Source organism: Dendronephthya gigantea, unplaced genomic scaffold (genome assembly GCF_004324835.1).
Source record: "Dendronephthya gigantea isolate DGI-Jeju-01 unplaced genomic scaffold, DenGig_1.0 000056F, whole genome shotgun sequence".
In the NCBI taxonomy this organism is placed as follows: domain Eukaryota; kingdom Metazoa; phylum Cnidaria; class Anthozoa; order Malacalcyonacea; family Nephtheidae; genus Dendronephthya; species Dendronephthya gigantea.
Genome location: NW_021163066.1, coordinates 837,725 through 853,734, shown reverse-complemented (window position 1 = coordinate 853,734; position 16,010 = coordinate 837,725). Strand labels below are relative to the sequence as shown.

General features: G+C 35.2%; 4 protein-coding genes across 4 annotated transcripts; 3 read left to right on the top strand and 1 right to left on the bottom strand.

Annotated features, from left to right (window-relative positions):
• The first annotated feature begins 397 nt into the window (after positions 1-397).
• On the top strand, positions 398-2,454 carry LOC114529318 (uncharacterized protein C9orf85 homolog). The gene is made up of 4 exons (XM_028551075.1): positions 398-633; positions 1,016-1,129; positions 1,748-1,830; positions 1,902-2,454. The coding sequence occupies exons 1-4, from the start codon at positions 413-415 to the stop codon at positions 2,018-2,020; spliced, it is 537 nt and encodes a 178-aa protein (XP_028406876.1). The 5' UTR covers positions 398-412; the 3' UTR covers positions 2,021-2,454.
• An 87-nt stretch (positions 2,455-2,541) lies between these two features.
• On the bottom strand, positions 2,542-3,422 carry LOC114529320 (histone H3.3). The gene has a single exon (XM_028551076.1). The coding sequence runs from the start codon at positions 3,329-3,331 to the stop codon at positions 2,921-2,923; it is 411 nt and encodes a 136-aa protein (XP_028406877.1). The 5' UTR covers positions 3,332-3,422; the 3' UTR covers positions 2,542-2,920.
• A 1,685-nt stretch (positions 3,423-5,107) lies between these two features.
• Positions 5,108-10,064, top strand: LOC114529499 (RAB6A-GEF complex partner protein 2-like). Its single transcript, XM_028551313.1, has 9 exons — positions 5,108-5,209; positions 5,857-6,020; positions 6,111-6,910; positions 7,233-7,316; positions 7,891-8,040; positions 8,207-8,344; positions 8,470-8,597; positions 8,859-9,039; positions 9,381-10,064. The coding sequence occupies exons 3-9, from the start codon at positions 6,586-6,588 to the stop codon at positions 9,605-9,607; spliced, it is 1,233 nt and encodes a 410-aa protein (XP_028407114.1). The 5' UTR covers positions 5,108-5,209; positions 5,857-6,020; positions 6,111-6,585; the 3' UTR covers positions 9,608-10,064.
• Positions 10,065-10,636: 572 nt separating this feature from the next.
• LOC114529420 (adenosine deaminase-like protein) lies at positions 10,637-14,456 on the top strand. The gene is made up of 10 exons (XM_028551227.1): positions 10,637-10,750; positions 10,887-11,035; positions 11,832-11,892; positions 11,969-12,056; positions 12,209-12,287; positions 12,399-12,525; positions 12,679-12,759; positions 12,934-13,069; positions 13,220-13,320; positions 13,438-14,456. The coding sequence occupies exons 1-10, from the start codon at positions 10,655-10,657 to the stop codon at positions 13,624-13,626; spliced, it is 1,107 nt and encodes a 368-aa protein (XP_028407028.1). The 5' UTR covers positions 10,637-10,654; the 3' UTR covers positions 13,627-14,456.
• The last annotated feature ends 1,554 nt before the right edge of the window (positions 14,457-16,010 follow it).

Here is a 16,010-nt window from a genome sequence, read left to right as displayed (position 1 = left end):
AGTGTAGGCCATAAGATCAAGATTGGAGAAGGCTAACTTCGCTATAAATCAACTCAAAGTCCTGCGAATGTTGCACGGAATTAATTATACAATTCAAAACCATATCAACTAGTCAAAATTTTGGTCAAGGTTTACCCTGTGTTTGTATACCCAAAGAATTCATATTTGTTTCAAATCGCGGTGGGATAAACACAAAAAGTTTAGCAGAAGTCTGATTCGAATTCCCCGCTCCCTTGCTGTCCGCCATCTTGTTTTTCCAAACTCCAAATTTTTAAAATCTATCAAAATACCATCCACCTGAAGGCGATTTTCGACAGGAAATAAATTATCATATAGAATAACTAATAAAAACTTATACAGCACTTTTACAGGGTTGTATTCTGATATATGGGTTAATATGGTGTAATATTACATGCTGCCACCAAACATGTCAACTAGAAAGGGTGATAACAAAAAGAAAGCGCAGAAATATCAAAATGTAACAACATTTAAAAATAATCTTCATGATACTAGTAAGACAACGAAGGCAATCAATAATCTGGTAGTCCAAGGTGTTTGTGAGAGATGTCGAGATATTATTGAATGGAAGAAAAAGTACAAGAAATATAAGCCATTGACAGCACCTAGAAAATGGTGAGTATTGTAACATGTTTTGTCAGGATGAAATGAATGATGTATCAGTCTTATTATAGACAATCCAGAAGACAAAATATTAAAGTCTGGCTTCTGGATTGTCTTTGGTCTGATTGACCTTGTTCCTTATATCACAAGCTGTTTGAAAATCCTTCATTGTTCATAAGGCAGGACAAGTTTATTCCAGGCCTTCAGTTCATAAGCAGTAGCATAGCCAGCCTTACAATTTAGTCCCACAAAGAAAATTTTCTGTTACTATAATTTTTACGCTGTTGTTCTCACATTGAAGTATCTCAATGAAGTGCTATGCTACTGAGTTTGGGCAATCTGTTCTGTATTTTGCGTACGCATGATGAAACTTACAAATTCTTCAACTTTTTAGTGTGAAGTGTGGACAAAAGACAGTAAAACATGCGTACCATACAATATGTATGAAATGTGCTGTTGAACATGGTGTGTGTGAAAAGTGTGGTTCTAAGGGAGAGGAAATTGAAAGGTAAAACCAAGTTTATTTTTGATTGAGGCTTTTAATCATTTGTCACAACACACTACAATTATTACGCATATACATGTACAATAACAGAGGACACAAGTGTGACAGAGGAAAGGAACAGGACTTGCATCCAAATTGACACCTGACCCCGACATTATAACTGGACTTTACCACTTGTTGCCTACCAAGCGCAACGATAACTTTCATATGTTGAATAACACTGATATTGAATAACACTGCTCCTATTTAAAGATATGCAGAATAGGGAATTCAATCAAATTTTACTGCTAGGGAATGATTTGTCATTGACAAAAAATCAACAATGTTTCATCAAACTCTGTAAACAGTTCTAAGATTAATTGAAATAGATTGTAATTACAGTCAAACCAGATGTTCTGTTTCCAGCAATGTTGCAGACAATATTTAAGTGTACATTTGCAAAGCTTTGAGCAAATAGTTACTACAGAAATTTACAACAACAATCACAGTTACATCTGGTAAATATCTTGATTTTTTTAGAAGCCCTCAAAAATTCCATTTTTTAAACTAAAATTCCACTTGCAAGCTACCACTAACTGTTGTTTCATTTCTTCCATTTATTTTTTCACCCTTTTCTTTTAGATCAAAAGGGACTGATGCAGAACAAGCAGCAAAGGAAAGTCAAATGCAATCCGAGATAAAGCATTTGACTGAAAGACAAAGAAGTTAGTTGACTCAATTTTCATGTTTTTCTCTTTATTACCCACTATTTATACTAGTATCTATTATTTCACAGGAACTTTTTTTCGTGCATTAGAAAGAGGCAATTTGACAGAAGAGGATCTGGATACCGATGGTGAAAGCAATGAACAGGATGAAGACACAGTTTCTACTGAAGAAACCTCAATAACCTAGGAAACAAGTGCTCAGATAATAGTCATTAAGTGAGGTAAAAACATAAGGGCAATTAGCTCCTTTGATGATGGATAAATTATACCCAGCTATAAAAAGAGCTGGAAAAAGAATAAGGAATGGGGGAATGACAAGGAAAACAATATTACAAGATTAGCATACAAGCTGCTGTTTTTGAGGAAACTTAGGTTAAATAGTTCAGGTTACAGAAATGGAAAATGTTCACCACTCAAAAAGACCATCTTTCCTGGTATTGTAAAGAGGGATGAATTTGGGAGGAAATTACATACATTTTTGTGTTCTTTATTACCCTGAAAGGATACAAATTTCATCCCAAGCTAAGTCATCAATCATTAAAAGAACACATGTCATCCGGTGTTAGTAATTTATAACAGCATGACAAAGCATTTCCGCTTTCGAAACTGGCGGTCTAACCGTAAACGCTTTTCCTTTGACAGAGCGGGAATACTGACGAAATTCATAAATATAATAGACCAGAATAAACGAATTAATAACTACATAACTTAGCAAGTTTTCGGTTTTACTTCAGAGCTATATACATTTGTTAAAATGCCAATATTTACAAGGGTTTTATCGAAGAGATTCCGTTAATGTATTTTCACCACGCAAAAGCATAAACTGCAAGCCATATTGGATACTATAAAACAGCCAAATACTTGGTAGTAAGTACACGCTTTAAATATAGGCGAGAGAAACTCGAATGTTAGATCGTTTTTGAACTTTACTTCGTTTAGAATTACAGCTTATTACACACAGATTGGTCCATGATTTCGGCAAACGGTAAAACAAAAGTTATGCGAATGGTCTCCCTTATCCTACGAGGCTACGACTGTCATTATAAAGAATATGAACTACATGTCCGGTTGAGTAAATTTAAAATCACTAAGCACGTTCTCCTCGGATTCGTCTTGCGAGTTGAATGTCTTTTGGCATAATCGTGACACGTTTGGCGTGGATAGCACACAAGTTCGTATCTTCAAATAACCCAACGAGATAGGCTTCGGCCGCTTCTTGTAATGCGCCGATGGCAGCACTTTGGAAACGTAAGTCCGTCTTGAAGTCCTGAGCAATTTCACGAACTAAACGCTGGAATGGTAGTTTACGAATAAGCAATTCGGTCGACTTTTGATAACGACGAATTTCTCGAAGGGCTACAGTACCAGGCCTGTAACGATGAGGTTTCTTCACACCTCCTGTCGAAGGAGCGCTTTTTCGAGCGGCTTTCGTTGCCAATTGTTTCCTAGGAGCCTTTCCACCGGTTGACTTACGAGCTGTCTGCTTCGTACGAGCCATTTCTCGTTTATTACGTTATAAACTTGAACAAAATTTGACAGAATTTCACTTCTTTCCACGCCCGGCTTTTCACAAAGAATTGTGTTAAAAAGAAATTGCCACGCATTTTTATAGCTCATTCGTCATCTTCCCTCTGATTGGTCGGATTTGTATACGAATCTTGAAGATCATTGGTTGGTTTTCCACGCTTCTGATTGGAAGTCTTATAACGCAATCTGATTGGTTACCGGTTATCCCAATGGGACTTGAAGCTTTGGAGGAACTAACGTTTGCAACAAAAATTATAATGTAAGTCTTTATCTTCGTGTTTTTTTAATTTTTTTTGAAAGATTTGCCAGCTTTGTGTTGATAGAGTACTTATAGTTAGTTGCGGTGCAATGCTTTTTTGTATTTTATTGCTTGCTTAGTTGCTTTTTGTCATTATCTTATTGGTGTCTGTTTGGTGATATGTTTTTGTATTACTGTATATTTGTTACTTTTTTTCAACAACTTCTGATTTATATTTGATATGTGTAATGGTTGTTGATGAAGATGCCATTGGTATGAAAAGGTTTTGAGAGTAGATGTAAATGAATGAAAGTTTCTCTTGAAATTTAGTAATCAAGTTACCCTTTAAGTAAATTAGCCTGTAGGTACACCATGCAACGATTTAATACTGCAAAGCTTTCAGTCCGTTAAACTGGGCCTTCATCCGTGCAATTGTTCTGATGAAGTTCAATTGCAACAAATGAAGGCCTGTCTTTTTGACAATTTGTCTAAAAGACTTTACCTAAACTAACCAAATTCACAGACAAGGGTTAGCATAAAAATATTTTCTTTACATAAAGAATAATCTTTATCAGTGATTGTGAATTAACATTCTATCTTCCATTGTAATTTATTTTGATCAAAAGAGCACAAAATTGACAAGAATGTCAGGGAAACTTTGAGGTAAGATGCAATCATTTTGTTTCTGATTCAAATTTGCTCCATAGCCCAAGCCATATCTTAGTTAGATTGAAAATGCTAACAGACATATGTTTACCAAAAAAAAATTTTGCAATTTAAATTTTGCTATTTTCATTCACTGCTTTACATTTCAATGTTTATTACTTGTTTACAAAACAACTTTGTTGACAAACAAACAAATACACAATAAACAACACAGGGTGAATCAACTGCTCTGATAATTTCATGTGTTCTGCATCAATATGCCTTGCACAAAACTGCATTAAATGTTTTAAAACGTTGGTCTCTTGTTGAACAGTCAGGTTGTCTCTTGATAAATATTTTGTACGCTTTATAGAAATCTTTCATAGTAAAATAAATATGGCTTCGAGTTCATTCCTCTTCTGATGGTATCTGTCCCTCTGCTAGCAAGTGTTGGTACAAAGGTAAGCCTTCGTGTGTCTTTAACATCGCTTTATATCTGCTTTCAGCGCTAGACTCGAAGAGATGTGCTTGATATCCGATGAATACGCCTATGCCAGTAGCCAGTGCATGGAAACTTGGTTTCTTTAAAGCAGGAATTCTGCGCACTGCATTTGCAAAACAAGATGTGAAAAAGCCACCGGCACCGAACCAAACTATAGTACGAAGCATCTTCGCTGTAAGAGAGCCAAAACTATGTTGGATTTTGCAAAAATATACCAATATTTTCCCTGTGTTTTTGCTTTTTGACTGTTTCTTGAAAAACCAAGATGGCTGCTTCGGATGAATTCGGCACGCTTTCGTGAACTACTCGGTAATTTTCGTAGAGCGAATTTTTCACGAATTCGCACGAAAGCAAAAGGTAGATATTCAAAATGGCTAGATCAACTCTTTTATTTTTCTCACGAAATTTGCACAGTGTGAGACCGCATATACCTTTAATTCAATTTCCTAGACGATTTCCACAAGGTAAGCATTTAGGGGTTTATATGCAGCTCTCTTTGGCGTAGTTTCAAAGAACATCTGACAGCTGAACTGTAAATTATGCAGGGTTCGGTTTATAGAGTTTGTATCAAACCATAAGTTTTATATGGCCAGTATTTCACAACAACTTTTAATTTATGGTAATAATACATTAAGATATTTGCTAATCGCTCGACACCTGAAAGGAATTATCCATGAGTACATGTTAAGATTCATTAACCAGATAAACTGCCAATATTGGAGTCTATTTGGAGAAGTTCTGGGACTCTGAGAGCTGAGATTAATCTATTAGACTATTAATCATTATTAAAGTCTAATTACTTAATGCAGGCAATATGCACAAATGACAAATTTGCAATAAATGAGTCACATACCATCTGGTATGGGTAGAGTTGAGTCATACCATATGATCACCCAGGAATATAGTTTTTTATATCTCTTTGAACATACATGCATGCATACATTCATAAACTTTGTTTAAACTCAGATATACAGAATAACAAAACTGCTAATGTTTCTGAGATAACTACAGTAAACCACAGACTAAATACTTAGCAATTACATTTGCAATATCCTATGGTTATATCTAATTGGGTTATTTCAACTATATTATGAGTTTTCTTTTTGTTTAGGAAGTCCAATTATTTCAGAAACACCACATACATCTTTGCCTGAAACAAGATTGTCAAATAATAATGCTGTGGTCACACACAACTTTAATGCTATAGATGAATCAGACTTGCCTACAAAATACCAAAGGATGATTATTCCACCTGAGGAAATACTTTACATAGAGGTATAAAAGCATATATGATTTGTATTATGATTTTATATTCGACTAATTTGCAAGCATCTACAATGATATTTCATTTGAAATTATTTTTAGAGAGGTGGACCAGATTGAAATGACAGGAACAAAAGTGTAGTGTCAAGAATTGATGGATTATTTTGATATATGATATGTATTTATATATAATATAGTTTTATGATAATATTCATTCAATGATGTATAACCGATTCCTGTTCGAATTAGTATTGCGAATTCAAAATAGTTATGTCAAAAAGATGCAAGGTTGCACCTATTGAACAAGAAGGGACAGTAGGGTGCCCTGGGTACGAGTTTAGGTAGTTTTGATTGTACCACAATGCATTGGTCTTAAAATGGCGTCGAAATGTACGAAAAGGGGCATTTTTCATAGTACTCTAATAATGCTCTAATAGGGTATTTCCCCCCACCGGAACAGTGACCCACGTAATGATGGCGGACGAACGAAGGTAATTTGATACAGGGTTTTTTAAATCACACAAATGATATTATCGTTTGGACGGAGATGGAGATAACAATGTAGAAGGAGTCGATAATGGTGGAAATTGAAGTTCGTTTGTTGCGCGGTTCGGTATATTTTGCCGGCGAGCCAATACGTTGTCAAATCACCTTCACAAACACGGCTAAGCGTGCGGCGACAACGAGTAGCCAGGATTCGCGCACAAATCACGTCAAATCTTCGCAGTTTTCTCGTAGAAAAGTGATAGGAATAGAGACGATAGCTTGGGCTAGCGCTCAGATTCATTGCCAGTGTACGATCAATGACACACGCGTGCAAATGCCTGATATCGAGAGAAATATTTTGCAAGATTTGGTTCCCAAAGACGAGGCTGCCACTACAAGTTTCATGCCCTCAAAAGGTTAGTTCATTGGCCTTTATTTGTGTGTTTACTGTGTATTTTGTTCAGGCAGTATATTCTCAGTATATATGAAAGATTTCCTTAAAGGGCCAGTATGAAATTTTCTAGATCATATTAGGCTACGAACTATTTTGAATAATTTTGTTTACATGTTGATATATATTAAGTTTTATATGAAATAAATGACGATGCATTCAGCATTAATTGAGAAAGCCCCAATGAAATGTTTTTTTTTTAAAGTGATTTATGTAAAACTTATGCTCAGACCTCAGTGAGGGGGATTTCCTGATTTATTTTTGAGTACCAATTCTTTTCTCTTAAGGTGAACGGGGTCGTTGCTTGCTGTCCACAAAGCCCAAGATTCTCTTTTGTGATCTAACATTAGCAGCTGGGGAGTCTAAATCATGTAGGTTGATCAGAATCAGAACTGATAATGCTATCCATTTGAGGTTTAGGTTTAAAAGAGGTAACAGTGCTTCTTAAAAAAAATTATTTTTACCCCCTAGGAAGAACAGTTTCCAATTGACAAAGCTATCCAGTGTAAATAAAGTAATGTTAGTTTGGGTTTCCTCCTGTAGTAACACTGGATCAATAAGAGATGATCCTTACTGGATCTCTAGGAAGAACAGTTTAGAACTGATAGGACTATCCAGTATATTGTTAGTTTAGGTTTCCTCCTGTAGTAACACTAGATCAATAAGAGATGATCCTTGCTGGACCTCTTGGAAGAACAGTTTAGAACTGATAGAGCTATCCAGTATAAATAAAGTTAGTTTAGTTTAGGTTTCCTCCTGTAGTAACACTGGATCAATAAGAGATGATCCTTACTGAACCTCTAGGAAGAACAGTTTAGAACTGATAGAACTATTGATCCAATATAAATAAAGTTAGGTTAGTTTAAGTTTCCTCCTGTAATAACACTGAATCAATGATCCTTGTTGATGATTAATGCTTGACATGTGGTTTCTTCTGTTTTACAGACTATTATGAAGATGCTGTGCCATTTGACTCTCCGCCATCATACAAAGGATTAGCGGTGAAGTATTGTTATAAAATTACTGTTGGTGCTGGTAGACTGCAGTCAACAACAAAATTGGTCCGATTACCTGTAAGGATATTAGTATTAGAAGGTTGGTTATAATACTTTATTGCGAAAATGATAAGACATGACTGGACCTCTGTGTGAGAAGCACTTGGGCCACATTTTCTATTGTCTAAATGTTGGCATCCAACACAGACGACCTACATGAGCTGGCTCTTGAGCCTGCTTATCTGCAGTTGAATTTTGCATTTTAGGGCTAAAGGAGTTCAATCATTGTTCCTCTTCAAATGGATGTTCTTCAAATCCATTTTTAAATGATAATATTAAAGCAAGATCAATGTTAGATGTTGCTGTTGAGAAGTTGACCACAATAACTTGTAAGAAAAGTCAATGTAAGTACAATTGATTAATGAATTGAAATAGAACAGAATTAAGTGCACAGTAAATTATAAATCACAGATATTTTGGAAAGAAGAAATTTACCCAAAAATTTTTCAACATATCTTTTTTCTTGTAGATATTTATAATGTGGTGAACAAGGATGGTCTTGTGGGATGTTTTATTTTATTTAAATCAGCTTATAGAATAGGAGATGAAATTTTAGGAATTTTCGACTTCAGAGGATGTAAAGTGAAATGCACAAAGGTACTGCTAATTTTTATATTTTTATTGCACATCAAGAGTATAATAAAACTCTAGGTAAAGCCAATGAGTTAACAAAAAAGAACACTAGAATGATTTCTTAGGTGTTCAGTTTGTCAAACTAGATATTAATTGGGAGACAAAGTCATCCGCACATGTGAGAAACTTGCATCTCGAGGCGAATTCCTCATGAAAAACTGTCCGCACACAAGAGTAATTTGTGGTGTTATAACAGATTACAATTGAACCAAATTTTCCTTCCAGTTGATAGTAACCCTTCAAAGTGAAGAGCATGTGTGTGGGGATTACAAGAAAGCTTCATCAAAACACTTGCACAGTCATACTTCATACTCGACACAGCAAGAGTTTTGCCTGTACTCAAAGAAAATACAGATACAACTGCCCATTCCTATCACAGCCACGCCAGAGTTCAAATCTGATATAGGTAAGCTGGTAGGAAAATCTGCTCCGTGGTAGAAGATTTTCAGTAGTGCTGTAATTAGTTATCAGTATCAAACCATAGTTCATTGTCTGAACCCAATTTCATATATTCCAATATAAGGGTTCCAGGAGCAGTGTTCTCAAACAACTTTGCTTCAAATGTGGTATAACAACTGTCTAAATTAAACAAAAACACTTTTCAATGTTTCTACCTTTGTTGATTTTGGGAGGTTGTTACTTGTTATAGAAAATTTAAAGCAATTTTATATATGTTTAATAGAATTTTGTTCATTTGGGTAATGTCAAGGATATATATTAATGTAGGTTGAATTTTGTTCTTTACAGTTGATGTGCGGTGGCGACTGCATTTCGAGTTTTATCTTTCAACGAGTGAACTACATACAGATGAATCAACAGATGAGCAGGACACAGCTGAAGTGTGTGTTGTGGCACCCCCCTCTCTGAACATTGAGACGATGACCTGGGACCTTCCTCTTAAGATTGTGCCTTGTAATCCAGTTCAGGCCTCCGCGATATCTCTGCTCAGGACTACAGCCACGTCAACATTTTGAAAAACACAAGGTTTTGAGGTTGTCATATAATTAGGACCCTGTGGGAAATCGAGATTCAGAGCTGCTGTCTTGTTCTCAGAGCTAATGTGTTATGATATTGCCAAAAAAAGTGAAATGGTTTTATTAATTAACTGCCAAAATGTGCAATTATGGACTTCTCAACATTTTCATCTTGCGGCTCACAGTGGTGGGATTGTAATATGAACAAGAATGCCTCAATATGCTGGTACATTGAGAAGTTTTTTTGTGTACCTTGGGCATTTAAAAAAAGCCTAAGATAAGACAACAGCCTTTCCTTCTTTTGTACATAATCTACCAATTGTAAAGGTGGTCATGTATCGGAAAATTAGTGAACTATATATTAGGGATGAATATTTTATTTTTGTAAACTTTTAGGTAGTGCTATTAATGGATGCAATCACCCTTTGTTCGCATTAAAACAAATTTCTAAAACGGACATTGCTACAGTCTGTAGATGCATACTAGATGATGCATGGTAGATGGTGCATGATAGTTGCAGGGCAGACTGGCTATGAATTGTACCCTTGGGCAAGATGGAAATTTGAGCCCCCTTGTCTATTTAATGGGCCTCCGGTCTTTCGGCATTGCCCCAGAGCCCAATGGTCCAGTCCGCCTGTTGGGACTTCAGTGGGTGGATTTTCTAGTTTTTCTGTGAAGGTACCATAGATTACCGCATTCAACCGTATACCACTTCACCTATCGTAGGCAACCTCACATAAGCTACACTGGCTAGTGTTATCACAACTGTAGACTATGTACATGGTACATGATGGTAGAGTCTTGGTAGGTATAACAGTTCATGTCTGTGTGGTACCATTTAGTAGGTACCAAGTAGATCGTTAATTGAAATTATTTTTTTCATTTTCCATACAGAAAAAACTGTAGCCTGCCTAAACATACCTTAATCGGATTTAGTTTGATTTTTTTTGCGGCCAAATAACACTTTATTTGACTGTTCACCCGCTCACTCACTCCAGCTACAGACGAGGTATATAGCTCATCTGTGCTCCATGCGACAAAGTCAAAATGGCCGACGACGAGAGTGAAAATCTGGATTTAGCTCCTAGTGTGGAAATCCAGGATTTAGCTACTAATATCTTCGTGAAATCCCTTCCAAAACTGGTAAGAGTATTGTTTGAACCTTTTCTTGCTTCTACCTGCTAATTTTAAACTTCTTTGTGTCCGACATACTGTACAGTTGCAGTCTTGCATATAAAACAGATGAACGTAAGGCGCAATTTTCTGGTCGCCTTCTTAGGAACTTCATGCACATCTCAATGGTTCCATTAGCCCTAGCACAATACGGAAATTGATTGAATACAAGAAGCAAAGAACTGCCAATGGTTTTGATGTACCCAAAGACTGGGAATGTTGCATGACTGGGGAAAAGAGAATGACATTAGAACAGTCAGTATTCATACCACTGTGTTATGTAAGGACCTAAAAAGTAGACCCACATAATTCAAAAAGTTTTTCAATGATATGTCCATTGTGATTTGTGAATAGTTTACTTTTGATATGCACCTTGCATTGGGGTACAATGTTTCTGTACCGAATATACCAGCAGCCACCACGTACACCAGACATCTTCAGTATATTCAATGTTCTGCCCAGAACCTACTTAAGCCCAGTTTACACTACATTGATTTATTGGCAAGGCACGGCTAAAATGGGAATCCTTGCCCATTGCATCCGTGCTCGGCCTTTTGGAAGCCTGAACACTAATAAAATTGGGCGTGCACGGGTACTCATTTTAGCCGTGCCGTGCCAATAAATTGACAGTAGTGTAAAGGGAGCTTTATTTTCTGCATATTATAATAAAGATTACTTGTGAAAATGCATCTCTTTCATGTTTCTAAATTTTGAAGTTAATTTAAGTTTATGAAACAAAGTCCACATTGTGTTCCTTAGCCTTGTAATTTGTTAAAAAAGTATGCTACAAATGCCCAAAATTATTCATCAGTAAAGGAATACTAAATGGTTTTCTGTGCAGGATTGTCTCATACTGCACGCCTACGAACCAATCAAATTGCGTGTTTCATTGTAGTTATTATATAATTATCATTACTATTGCACTTTACCTACCTTGCACTACAAAATATTTGAAATAACAATTTATGTTTCTTTCCAATTCATATAGTTCTTGTTATTAGAATACCAAAGAAATATCAAACAAGAAAATAACCTTTTTTATCATTTATAGAGGTTTCATGATATTCAAGATTGTGCATACGTTAGTTGATGACCATCAATCTTTAGCTATGGTATGTTCTATCTATGTATACTTTTATGTATATCAAGTATATGGTTTAATACTATGTGTAATATGTTATACTTCAGGTAACTAGAGATGTAATTACAGAGTTCTTTGAGGATGGAGTTCATTATTTGGAATTGAGAAGTACACCAAGAGCAAATGAGCTGAATAGTAAGTGCTATAATTTTTATTTTTGATATAGAACTGTGTGAATAAATATAACTTATATATGTCTGTGTCATGGATTTGGCAAATCCTAAACTCAATAATCTGGTTAAGTTTTAATTGGATTGTATCTCATTTCTTGGCAATTACTTTTTTAGAAATCACAAAAAGATCATATGTTGAAACGATTCTCCAAACAATCATTGAAACAACTAGAAATATGGACATTATTGTGAGGTGAATGATCCTGGATTCTGTAAAGAATCTCATGCACCAATCTAAATTTTTTAATTTATTATGTAGTTTTGCTGTTAGCTTGTGCTTATTTTAACTGTTGTTCACCCAAAGGTTTTTGCTGTCCATTGATCGTCGTCAAAGTGTTGGTGAAGCAGAGGATACTGTGAAACTTGCTACTGAATTTAAGGACAAATACAATGGACTGGTGGTTGGTGTTGATCTAAGTGGTGACCCTAAGGTGAGGCATTTTTAGCGTAAGAATTTTATGTTGCACTGAATACTACATCTAGTTGGCAAACAGGTCAGCAATTACAGAAAGCCGACCTAAATTCAAAGGCCTGTTACATGGAGCAAATTATAATTATTTAAATTCTTCAATGATCCTTTTTAGATTGGCGATGCAGCTGAATTTCTTCCGTGTTTAAAACAAGCAAGGTTGGCTGGGTTAAAACTAACTTTTCATGTGGCTGAGGTAGACTTTCTCTTTCTGGGATGAAAGACTCTTGCATCTTTTCGCCTTGTCTGACCTTAGATTGAGCAATGAAATTTCTGCACCAATTCTATATTGCTTATTCCCTCAATAGTCCAGTAGTGTGTGTATAATTCTTCAGACGTTTTATATGATTATCGTAATTTCTTGTGCTAGGTTCCAAATATTGCAGAAACTAAAACGTTGCTAATGTTCAGACCAGATCGTATTGGCCATGGTACATGTATCTACCCTGATAAAGGTGGAGATGAAGAATTGGTTGCTAGTGTGCTACAAGCTAAGATTCCTTTAGGTATAATGCTGATAATGACGTAGTAATTATTTCTGAAAGAACCTCAGTTGTTATACCACATTTGATGCTAAGTTGTTTGAAGACGCTGCCACGTTGCTCCCTGGTTCTATTTGAACCTCAGTTTTATCCTAATCTTATTTTTCACTTTAGAACTGTGTCTTACATCAAATGTTAAATGTCGCACTGTAAAGTCCTATGAAGATCATCATTTTAAGGATTGGAGGAAGAATGGTCACCCTATTGTGATATGTGTGAGTACCTTTTAGGCTTTTAAAACATAGTCATAAGCCTTTAAGCTAGCTCTCATTTTAAGGCCATGTACTACTTCTGCATGATCTAACCATGCTAATTTGCTTATCTATATTTAGACCGACGATAAAGGAGTATTCACCTCATCACTTTCAGAAGAATATCTCTTGGCAGCAAAAACATTCAACTTGAGCAAAGCGCATCTTTGGAAGTTAAGTTATGACAGCATTGACTATATTTTTGAACAAAATACAATAAAAGAACAACTTTGGACAAAATGGCAGAGGTGGAAGAAAGAAAATCTCTAAAATTGAAGTCCTACATGGACTGCGGAGATAGGGGGTTGTTAATCAAGAGATAAATTTATAAGCAGTAAACAAACTTTATATAAAGGATTTAAGTGCTGATAGTCTAGTGGTGAACATAATGGCTCACAACGTGAGAGATTAATGGAGGCATGCTTTTATAGAATGATATAATAGAGAATTTCCATTTGTGTGCAATCAACAATGACCGATTTTAAAACAGAAATTACAAACTTGTTCTCGTGGTTATTTACATGCAGTCATAACCTGATTAATAACTCCTAAAGAAAAAAACTATACCAAATTTTGATTTCATTTATTCAATTTTTATTTCATTTATTTTTAGTATTAAGAGGGCCCAGAATCTTAACTAAGATACTTTCACTTTATTACCTGGGGATGTTTTTAGGGAAATAAAATAAGGGCAGTCACAATTTGATTTGAAGTGCCACTATATATTGTTAGGATAACTGGTGAAATTTGCTTCTATGGTCACCCTTCCATGTGGAACTAGTAATAATTCCTGTGGTGCTCTGACAATAAATAGAACAACCATAGTTATATAAAGGGATGAAATTATTATAGAATACCTGGCCAACAACTAAACAATAATTCAGATATGATTCGAAATGGAATTTTGTTCTCGTGTTTTCTTGTTATATTCCAGATTTTCCTTAGAGTGCAATATGAGCCGTCTATATGAGCTTTACTATCAGACGTACATTGATTGGAACTTAGAAACCTGTTTGAAAGTCAACAAGATTTCTGCACTGAGGTAACTCAATTGCTCTTATACACATTTCGTATTAGCTTTGTAACTGAAATTCTTGTAGGGTTTTTCTAATATAATACACTAAATATATCTGGTACGGCTTACCCTTTATCATTTTAGTCAATTTTGACGACTTTTTCAACTGTTCCAAAAACCAACCAAATATGCTCTAAAATGAAAGATATTAGTCTTAGGAAGCAATTTTTAGCACTTTAAGACAGTTTTTGAACAGTTGAAAAAGTCGTCAAAATTGACCAATATGGTAAGGGCCTTACAGTACCTAAGGGCTTTACCATTTTAGTCAATTTTGACGACTTTTTCAACTGTTCAAAAACTGTCTTAAAATGCGAAAAATGGCTTCATGAGACTAATATCTTTCATTTTAGAGCATATTTGGAACATTGAAAAAGTCGTCAAAATTGACCAAAATGGTAAGGTTTACCCCATTTACCAATGGTAAGGCCCTTACTAATTTGGTCAATTTTGACGACTTTTTCAACTGTTCAAGAACGGTCTTAAAATGCTAAAAATGGATTCCTAAGACTAATATCTTTCATTTTAGATCATTTTTAGACAGTTTTTGAAAAGTTGAAAAAATGGTCAAAATTGGCCAAAATGGTAAGGCTTACCCCTTACCATTTTGGTCAATTTTGACGACTTTTCCAACAGTTCAAAAACTGTCTTAAAATGCTAAAAATGGCTTCATGAGACTAATATCTTTCATTTTAGAGCGTATTTGGAACATTGAAAAAGTCGTCAAAATTGACCAAAATGGTAATGCTTACCCCTTACCATTTTGGTCAATTTTGACGACTTTTTCAACTGTTCAAAAACTGTCTTAAAATGCTAAAAATGGCTTCCTAAGACTAATATCTTTCATTTTAGAGCATGTTTGGAACATTGAAAAAGTCGTCAAAATTGACCAGAATGGTAAGGCTTACCCCTTACCATTTTGGTCAATTTTGACGACTTTTTCAATTGTTCAAAAACTGTCTTAAAATGCTATTAATGGCTTCCTAACGCTAATATCTTTCATTTTAAAGCATATTTGGAACATTGAAAAAGTCGTTAAAATTGACCAAAATGGTAAGGCTTACCCCTTACCATTTTGGTCAATTTTGACGACTTTTTCAACTGTTCAAAAACTGTTTTAAAATGCTAAAAATGGCTTCCTAAGACTAATATCTTTCATTTTAGAGCATGTTTGGAACATTGAAAAAGTCGTCAAAATTGACCAGAATGGTAAGGCTTACCCCTTACCATTTTGGTCAATTTTGACGACTTTTTCAATTGTTCAAAAACTGTCTTAAAATGCTATTAATGGCTTCATGAGACTAATATCTTTCAAAAAACTAAATCGCTATTTAGTTTAAAATTTTGCAAATAGGATTAACTAAATAAAGAACAAGAGCTTTTGATAAGTGATGCTGTGGCCCAGTTGTTAAGGCTACGGACTACCAGGTTGTATACCCAGGTTCGAATCCTGCATGGGAAAAAGGTTCGATTTTTCCCACCGAAATTATTCTTTAATTTAAACTTCATCGAAAAAGATTAGGTCAAATAAAGAACAATAGCTTTCGACAAATGATGCGGTGGTCTAATGGTTAAGACGTTT

What these genes read in the sequence shown, in the direction of transcription:
- LOC114529318 (XM_028551075.1), top strand. Translation starts at nt 413, where the DNA reads ATGCTGCCACCAAACATGTCAACTAGAAAGGGTGATAACAAAAAGAAA. An exon ending in TTGACAGCACCTAGAAAATG is followed by an intron (nt 634 to 1,015) that starts GTGAGTATTGTA and finishes TCAACTTTTTAG; the next exon opens with TGTGAAGTGTGGACAAAAGA. An exon ending in AAGGGAGAGGAAATTGAAAG is followed by an intron (nt 1,130 to 1,747) that starts GTAAAACCAAGT and finishes CTTTTCTTTTAG; the next exon opens with ATCAAAAGGGACTGATGCAG.
- LOC114529320 (XM_028551076.1), bottom strand. Translation starts at nt 3,331, where the DNA reads ATGGCTCGTACGAAGCAGACAGCTCGTAAGTCAACCGGTGGAAAGGCT.
- LOC114529499 (XM_028551313.1), top strand. Translation starts at nt 6,586, where the DNA reads ATGGTGGAAATTGAAGTTCGTTTGTTGCGCGGTTCGGTATATTTTGCC. An exon ending in AAGTTTCATGCCCTCAAAAG is followed by an intron (nt 6,911 to 7,232) that starts GTTAGTTCATTG and finishes TTTTCTCTTAAG; the next exon opens with GTGAACGGGGTCGTTGCTTG. An exon ending in AAGGATATTAGTATTAGAAG is followed by an intron (nt 8,041 to 8,206) that starts GTTGGTTATAAT and finishes TTTGCATTTTAG; the next exon opens with GGCTAAAGGAGTTCAATCAT.
- LOC114529420 (XM_028551227.1), top strand. Translation starts at nt 10,655, where the DNA reads ATGGCCGACGACGAGAGTGAAAATCTGGATTTAGCTCCTAGTGTGGAA. An exon ending in ACCATCAATCTTTAGCTATG is followed by an intron (nt 11,893 to 11,968) that starts GTATGTTCTATC and finishes GTTATACTTCAG; the next exon opens with GTAACTAGAGATGTAATTAC. An exon ending in ACAAGCTAAGATTCCTTTAG is followed by an intron (nt 13,070 to 13,219) that starts GTATAATGCTGA and finishes TTTTCACTTTAG; the next exon opens with AACTGTGTCTTACATCAAAT.